The sequence below is a fragment of the Homarus americanus genome, unplaced genomic scaffold (genome assembly GCF_018991925.1).
Source record: "Homarus americanus isolate GMGI-L3 unplaced genomic scaffold, GMGI_Hamer_2.0 scaffold26351, whole genome shotgun sequence".
Taxonomy (NCBI): Eukaryota; Metazoa; Arthropoda; class Malacostraca; order Decapoda; family Nephropidae; genus Homarus; species Homarus americanus.
In genome coordinates, this window is record NW_024724368.1 from 5427166 (window position 1) to 5435965 (window position 8800).

At 40.3% G+C, this 8800-nt stretch overlaps 1 protein-coding gene across 1 annotated transcript; it reads left to right on the forward strand.

Annotated features, from left to right (window-relative positions):
• The first annotated feature begins 6383 nt into the window (after positions 1–6383).
• LOC121864214 lies at positions 6384–8472 on the forward strand. The gene is made up of 3 exons (XM_042363259.1): positions 6384–6570; positions 6812–7498; positions 7559–8472. Exons 1-3 carry the CDS (start codon positions 6488–6490, stop codon positions 8292–8294), a joined length of 1506 nt encoding a protein of 501 aa, XP_042219193.1. The 5' UTR covers positions 6384–6487; the 3' UTR covers positions 8295–8472.
• The last annotated feature ends 328 nt before the right edge of the window (positions 8473–8800 follow it).

Here is an 8800-nt window from a genome sequence, read left to right on the forward strand (position 1 = left end):
TAGCTGTTTTCACACTCCACTTTTAACTGCAAAATACCAATAATGTTAAGTGTTTATGTATTTCTGAGTTGGGAGTTATTTGTCATATAATTGTATAACTTCTTTCATGGTGGATGGGAGGGCAGGGGTGAGTTCATCTACTGGTGTTAATCTTTGTGACCCAGATATAGTGTTGTAAGAAAGGAGTTGTTTGTTACGCCGCAGGTACTGGGTCTGGGTCACTTCTGTATCGTCAGTTACCCAAATGCAAATAGTAAAAAAAAAAAAAGTGATTACCTTGTGTGTTAAATCATGGATAAAGTTCTATAACTCAATACATTTGCTGAGACTTCATAATTAAGTAAGAAAAACAATATTTTAGTAAATGTATCTCTTGATTTTTTTTTTATTATATGAAAAAAAAAAATTTACCGCATTATAATATACGTAAAGTAAACAAAACTCTTGAAGAAATAATCTTATATTAACCAACTGAGTATTGGAAGATATCATTTATATGTAAGATGAGATGGCGGATAAAGATTTATTCAACAATATAATATTTATTTGTTAAATGATCAAAGTTCCCAAAGTTTAGTGTTACTTAAGCTGTCAAATTCTCTTCGTGTCACCATCTAATTTCTAAAGGGTGTTCTCAAGTCTGAAATATGTCCATATTATAGTAAAACTTACCTGAATTATCAGTGTACTTACTACACAGTAGACTTATCAGGACATCCGGTAACTTATAACAGAGACGCACGATACTCGCTTGGGTGGGATGAGAGAAGAGTGTTGTTTAGTGTGACCTTCCCGAACAGTGCAGGTTTTCTCTGGCTACTCTATTTTATTTCTACTGGACCTCCAGCCTGTTACCTGAAACACTGACAGCACAAGAGAGGAGCCCCGGCGCCAAGGGTTGCGTCAGCCCAACAGCAAGACATACCAGTGACCTCTCTAGCGACCTAGAGGTCACTCAATGTAACCCCTGGAGCATCGTCCCACAAGACGGTGACACGATCCCAACAGATTGTATACATGAGACTGCGTCTAGGGTACAGGTACCTATGGGAGTACATTGGCAACCCTGAGCCTGGCCGCACTGTTTGTAAACTTTGTGGTAAACCCGACTCTCACACCCTCCATCACTATATCCTCACTTGCCCTATGACCTCCTCCTATACAGTAGATCCCCCAGCCGTTACCAACACCTCTTCCCTCCCTGACCAGATATCTCTCCTCCTAGCGACATTATTAGGGACCTGCCACACTTTACCATAAACAGATGAATTGTACCGGGAATTTTCCCTCCACACACTCATCATTCTGTCACTTTATGTAACTTGCTGACACAGCTCATGTCCCTTCAGGTTTTTACGCCCTTAATGCATGAGTCATGAAGGCAAGCATGAACTACGCTTGCTTCCCAGATGGGCGCTGTAAACGCTTTTGCACCTCACCTGGCACTGGATGTAAGGGGGTGCCCAATAAACTAGCCCCCTCGTGGACCAAATTCTAAAAAAAAACCCTCTCGGTGCTGGATGTTTGAAAGAAGCTGAATAAAATCGTCTGTCGGGAGCCAGAATAAAATCCTAAAGAGTCGAGAGCATTGAATGGGTTAAACTACAGCAACTGACACTCAAGTTTTCAAGGCCTTATAGTGAATGCCATATACTGGACGTGACAATAACGGGACTGTTCAGTAACACTCATGATGAAATTGTTACAATAAAGGGTTGTATTCGTGAATGGGTAGACAAGTGAGCGATCTTCTCTTTAAAGAAACAGAAAGTTGTTGGAGGAGTTATGTGTTTCAAAATTGTGACTTACACGCATCTGAGTGGTTGCGAATCCAATTTCACTAAAATAATGAGTTGAAATAACAACCAAAAGCTGCACAGCACATGGAATGATACCGATAGAAAAAATATTGCTAAAAGCATATAATGAATGTGAAAATTCACCTACTGTAGTATGGGAGACTATATGATTTTGACCTATAAATACGCAAAAATAAGCAAGTGGACGGCCTAGTCATGATGGATGGCCCCGTTGTGGTTCGATGACCTGTGTCCGGGTGAGCTATTACCCATAAAAAAGGAAGTTAAGTAAAATAAAAAACAATCACCCAAATCACACCATATATATACGTCATGCGCAAGATACTATGAAGTGGTCATTTTCTGACACCTGTCGCGTAAAAAGACCTTTGAACGAAAATGCTCATACCTTAATTATATACAGAACCTGTTTACATTAGGAAATTCAACGGTAACAACTATATGATTAACCTGAGACAGATGGCAAGGAGTCTGAACGTTGGACTAACGAAATGACTACACCAGCGAAACTTCAGGCTTGGTTGACGTCCTCCCAGCAGAAATCCTGACCCCGGGATGTCTTGCTCTAGTAGCTGCAGCCACTTGGGGGATTTGATGGAAACTCTCCAACTCCTCCCCAAATGGGCAAAATCCATTTATGGTTCTTGAACATTTACCGAATCCACCGGATAAACCTCGATTGGATGTCTCACAGGAATATCACCCAAATTCCAAAAAAAGTAACCTTATGGTACTCGTGACTCGGCTACGAGATCGTCCTGCAGCATCGTCTTCACCTGTGGTATCTTTATCAGTCTTACCTGTCTCACCACCACCACCACACGTGATCCCACTTTCGGAACATCATCACTTACAGTAGCTACACCTGCGACACAGAAGGTCAGCATGTTATAGTATTGTGATGCTTTACCCCAAAACTCACTAACTAATTATTATCTGCAAACCTGTTAATTGCAAAAAACAACTTTAATCGTTTTTTTTTTTTACGTTTTTTATCACCAGAAAATCTTACACTTACCTAAAAGCAAGTATAGTGTTTCCTGTTCATCGATGCTTGAAATTGTATGTATATTCCTCTGCATTTTTACAGGGTTCCGAATCTAGATCAGCAACTGCGTCTTATCTTGGCCAGTAAGTGTCAAGTGTCAATCTGTGGATGAGTCACTTAACGCAGCCAGCAGTAGTTGACCCTGTCGAAGTCGCCACTGCCAGGCCAAGGTTAAGCTGATGTCTGTGGATTAAATAAAATCCCACGATAATTTAACACGACTTAAATTAACGATAATATAACATAATATCATACAAACAGAACAAAACGTTAAACAGGAGAATGACTTTACCTTCAGTGTGAAAGAATGATAAACTGTTCAGTTAGTACAGCGATTATGAAATATTGATTTTTAGTTAACTGTTTAATTTAGACAATTGTTCTAACTTCTTTGAAATTCCTTTCACTTAGAAGAAAATGTTACCTGTCTTTTACTTTTTATAATGACAACTTTATTTTGAGATTTTCTGTTTCCGTTTATTGTTTCGTACTCGTATCTGCTGTGAGTGAACTGAAATTCAAAGGCAAATTATTTATAACCAGACAAAGTTACTGTCTGCATGACGCCCAACACACTGCTAAACAACATCACCTAAAGAACACTGATAACTGTATAAACTTCTGTGAAAGAATTATCATATTGATGAAGTGTTTATTGTTAATAATGTAATAACACTTATTAGATTAACATTATTGTATCTTCATTTTAATGAAACTAAAACCTTATGATCTAGTCTGTCCAATCACGTGAACCAGTTTTATGAATTCATTAAACATTAAATGCGAATATATATATACACACACCCACAATTACAGTATGGCTTGCGTCCAACCAGTTCGTCAGACTAATGAAGCCTGTTTCTGGTACAAGGCTCTCCAGAAGGTTAACTATCTCCTTCAAAGCGCTGATGAAAACTCGTCTTGTGACTTGTCCTCGGGTATATAAAAAGGCGCGTGATAAAGGTCATCACTTCAGTCGAAGTCGAGAAGTGGCAGAGAACAGTCGGAGGTGAGTTGTAGGTGAAAATCGAAAGTTTGAACCCACTGAGACATGCGCTCTCTGGAGGCAAGAACACAACTAACAAAAGAATAAATAGCCAGAAAACTCAGTAAAACTTTGGAGATTTTGAAAAAAAAGGAGGTGTGGGTGTTCGCTATATGCACGTTTACAATTTTGAAGATATAGAGTGGCGTGGATATGCGCACGCGCCCCCAAAGTGTCACAAAAGTGGAATTTTGGGGGTAGCCCTCAGTGACCGATCCCTTCATCCCATCATTTAAAACACTTTTTTTTTGTTTCCTGGGATGCACGGCCACAACTTCTTAAGAAAGAGAGCCACCCTGTGCACGACCACAGTTTTTGATAAGAGTTGAAATTTGGAATGGGTATTTTTGCATGTGCATTTAATTTTAGTCAAGGATGAACATATGCTATGTGGCTGTCTCCATTTTTGTTAACCTTACGTCGTCAAAACCATACCGGGCAACGCCGGGTATCCCAGCTAGTGGTATAATAAAACATCTTGAGCCACTTCATTGCTTATATATATGAGTATATGTTACACTATATGGGGATAACCTTACTTTGGTTACTTAATTGCTTATGGCTGTCCGTCGTAGCCGCCGGCGACTCTGCTTCATTATAAAATCGATGATGATGATGATGATGATGAGTGGTGAACTAGGGATATTGTCGGCGGTGCCACTGGATGTGGCTGTGGAGTCCGATCCTTGACCCGCAGACTCTATTGCCCATTAGGCAGGGCAGCTCCAGGTTGGGTGGGAGGTCTCTGGGAGTGCGATTGTGTCTCCTTTATCTATGTGAACATCTGGTCTTATTCACTTGTTCTCGAGATGTTTGACGCCTTGGGTACAGGTGGAGCGCCATAGACTACGGTTGGTTGCAATGGTCTGGAGATAACCACACACACACACACACACACACACACACATATATATATATATATATATATATATATATATATATATATATATATATATATATATATATATATATATATATATATATATATATATATATATATTACACACGATTGATACATTTGCGATACCCAGCTGATGGATCCATCGTCGTGATTGGTTGAATGCGTTGCACAACCACAGGATCCGTGGAAGATATTGCATCTTGTTTCAGTCTTGGTGTTTCAAACATACTGATAGCTATGTAGGCGGTAAAAGAAAATATGAATAAGCATAGAATAAGAAAAAATTAAAAATAAATAAATATATTCCTATAAAAGAGATGATGAAAAATACTGTTCTTACAAATAAGATGGTGAAAAACATCCAAGCTAAATTTGTTTAATATTAACTCATGGATGTACTTACAATAAATATGTTTCTTATAAAATACATCTGCAATACTAAATTTTAAGAGAGTAAAATCACATTTATTCAAAGTTATTCACATTTTTGCTTACTAAGGTTATCAATTTACTAATGCAATTAAACCGTTGCATATGAGACACCAATATTCTAAACAGCAATATTGTGAAATGACATGAATTCATGTATTGGTGTATACTGCGGAAATATGGCAATGGGAACGTTTTTTAGGAAAGTCTTCGAGGTAGTAGATAATGACGAAAATTACGATGTTATTTAATTAGACTTTAGCAAAGCATTTGACAGAGTACCGCATCAGAGGCTTCTGAGAAAAATTAAGGCTCATGGTATCGAGCGGAAAGTTTTAAATTAGATAAAATCATGACTCACCGATAGAACGCAGAGGGTCAGCGTAGATGGTGTTAAATCTGAGTGGGGCCGTGTAACCAGTGGGGTTCCCCAGGGGTCAGTACTAGGCCCACTCTTCAGAGGCAACTGAAGATGTCTTGAATAAAGACGAAAGCTAAGGTGCTCCGTTGTTTCCCTTTTCCCGTGTGATTTTATCAAGATATATATATACATACATATATAATATATATATATATATATATATATATATATATATATATATATATATATATATATATATATATATATATATATATATATATATATATATATATATATATATATATATATATATGGGTGCAGCCACTTAGCTTGTGTCCATCCCCGACCAAAAGTATTCATAAAAAAATTCAGCCTTTTAATTAATGTTAGTCAATCTTAAAAAGAAGTAAGCTGAGTAATTTGCATAATTATATATTACCTGTATACGCATTCTTATACATATTTTTTTTATTTATCATTAACTTTACAGCAAAACTTCGGATGAATAAAAAGCTCACCTTTACAGATGAAAGTTGTGTGGCTGTTGATTTTGGCGGTGGCGCTCGTGGTGGCAGAGGAGACAGAGGAGACAGAGGAGGAAGGGGAGGCAGAGGAGGAAGAGGAGGCAGAGGAAGAAGAGGAGGCAGAGGAAGAAGAGGAGGCAGAGGAAGAAGAGGAGGCAGAGGAAGAAGAAGAGGCAGATAAGGAAGGGAAGGCAGAGGAGGAAGAAAAGGCAGAGAAGGAAGGGGAGGCAGAGGAGGAAGAGCAGGCAAAGGAGGAAGGGGATGCAGAGGAAGAAGAAAAGGCAGAGAAGGAAGGGGAGGCAGTGGAGGGAGAAAATGCAGAGGAGGAAGAGACTGGTGTCATTTTAGAAGTGGAAGAAATGGCAGAGACGAATGCCATGGCAAAGGGGGAAGAAATGGCAGAGACTGATGCCATGGCAGAGGGGGAAGAAATGGCAGAGACTGATGCCATGGCAAAGGGGGAAGAAATGGCAGAAGGGGAAGAAATGACAGAGGGGGAAGAAATGGCAGAGACTGATACCATGGCAGAGGGGGAAGAAATGGCAGAGACTGATGCCATGGCAAAGGAGGAAGAAATGGCAGAAGGGGAAGAAATGACAGAGGCTGATGCCATGGCAGAGGCTGATGCCATGGCAGAGGGGGAAGAAATGGCAGAGACTGATGTCATGACAGAGGGTGATGGGTGATGTCATGACAGAGGGTGATGCTAAGGGAGAGACTGATGTCATGACAGAGGGTGATGCTAAGGGAGAGACTGATGTCATGACAGAGGGTGATGCTAAGGGAGAGACTGATGTCATGACAGAGGGTGATGCTCAGGGAGAGACTGATGTCATGACAGAGGGTGATGCTAAGGGAGAGACTGATGTCATGACAGAGGGTGATGCTCAGGGAGAGACTGATGTCATTGCACATACTAATGTCATGACAGAAGGTGAAGTCATGGTAAAGAGTGATGTCATCTCAGAGCGTGATATCATGGCAGAGGGTGAAGTCATGGCAGAGGGTGATATCATGGCAGAGGGTGAAGTCATGGTAAAGAGTGATGTCATCTCAGAGGGTGAAGTCATGGTAAAGAGTGATGTCATGGCAGAGGGTGAAGTCATGGTAAAGAGTGATGTCATCTCAGGGGGTGATATCATGGCAGAGGGTGAAGTCATGGTAAAGAGTGATGTCATCTCAGAGGGTGAAGTCATGGTAAAGAGTGATGTCATGGCAGAACGTAATCTCATGACAGTACCTACTACAGAAAACATCGATGAACTGACAAACGACAATAAAGCTGAGGAAGTGAACCAAACCCGCATCATACCTGGACATATATTCCTTTTATATCCAATATTAGGAAATAGTTTCGGTGTTAATCCAACATCAAGAAGTGTGGCCAGTGTCAATCTAGCACCTGGAAATAGTTTCGGTGTCAATCCAACATCAAGAAGTGTGGCCAGTGTCAATCTAGCACCTGGAAATAGTTTCGGTGTCAATCCAACATCAAGAAGTGTGGCCAGTGTCAATCTAGCACCTGGAAATAGTTTCGGTGTCAATCCAACATCAAGAAGTGTGGCCAGTGTCAATCTAGCACCTGGAAATAGTTTCGGTGTCAATCCAACATCAAGAAGTGTGGCCAGTGTCAATCTAGCACCTGGAAATAGTTTCGGTGTCAATCCAACATCAAGAAGTGTGGCCAGTGTCAATCTAGCACCTGGAAATAGTTTCGGTGTCAATCCAACATCGAGAAGTGTGGCCAGATTCAATCTAGCATCTGCAAATAGTTTCGGTGTCAATCCAAATTCAGTTACCAGACATAGTGTTATTCCAACATCAAGAAACAGATTTGGTGTCAATCCAGTAACTGTAAGTAGAGCCCCTGTCAATCCATCGCTTGGTAGTGGATTAGGAAATATTGTAAGAGGCTGCCGCAACTTGTGCAGGACACCCCGGGGACCGGTTGCTTGCTGTGTGGAGTCCAACCGAGTCCAAATACTCACTAATGTTGTCAAGCAAGGGTTTTGCCCAACTATCCAAATCGTCTGTCCACACTTCCAAAGAATCCATCGCCCAACATCCTGCACCAGCGATCGTAACTGCAAAGGCATTAACAAGTGCTGTTTCAACTCTTGTCTAAAACAACACATTTGTACACCTCCTCTTGCCTTCGGTCGATAAAGGTTTAATTATATATTTTTCTAAATTATTCTTTAGCCACCTGAGACCCAGCAAATCTCCGCTGGTAGGGTACAAATTATTATTTTTTGTTGACTTTATACATAAATTATGTAAACTACTTCTTTATATGTAAGTTGTTCCCTCAAAGTAGAACATAAAATAAAAATTCTTACTGTAACCATCTATTATCATTACTCTAAAGTATTTGGACCTTTTTTCTGTAAACCTTGGTTGAATGTTTTAAGTGATTCACAGCAAAGGCAAAAAGAACAAAGTACCAATAGAGGCACAAAGGGAGCCAGAGATCTTGGGGTTCAGAGGTATTCCTGTGACTCCTGGTGTTGGGCCCGTCGGAGCATTCAATGGTCAGTATCTAATCGGCGACGGTTTCGGTTTATATCCAGTATTTGGAGGTGGATTTGGAAGATTCCCCCGTCAATCCCCCACTGCCGCTACTGGTGCAGGACATCCTAGGGTCAGTCTTATTGCTGTGAGAACGTCAATCA

Excerpts from the sequence above, each read along its gene's own strand:
- LOC121864214 (XM_042363259.1), top strand. The coding sequence starts at position 6,488 with ATGGCAGAGACGAATGCCATGGCAAAGGGGGAAGAAATGGCAGAGACT. Across the intron at positions 6,571-6,811 it reads GGGGAAGAAATGGCAGAGAC|TGATGTCATGACAGAGGGTG; the intron begins TGATGCCATGGC and ends GAGGGTGATGGG. Across the intron at positions 7,499-7,558 it reads AGTTTCGGTGTTAATCCAAC|ATCAAGAAGTGTGGCCAGTG; the intron begins ATCAAGAAGTGT and ends TGTCAATCCAAC.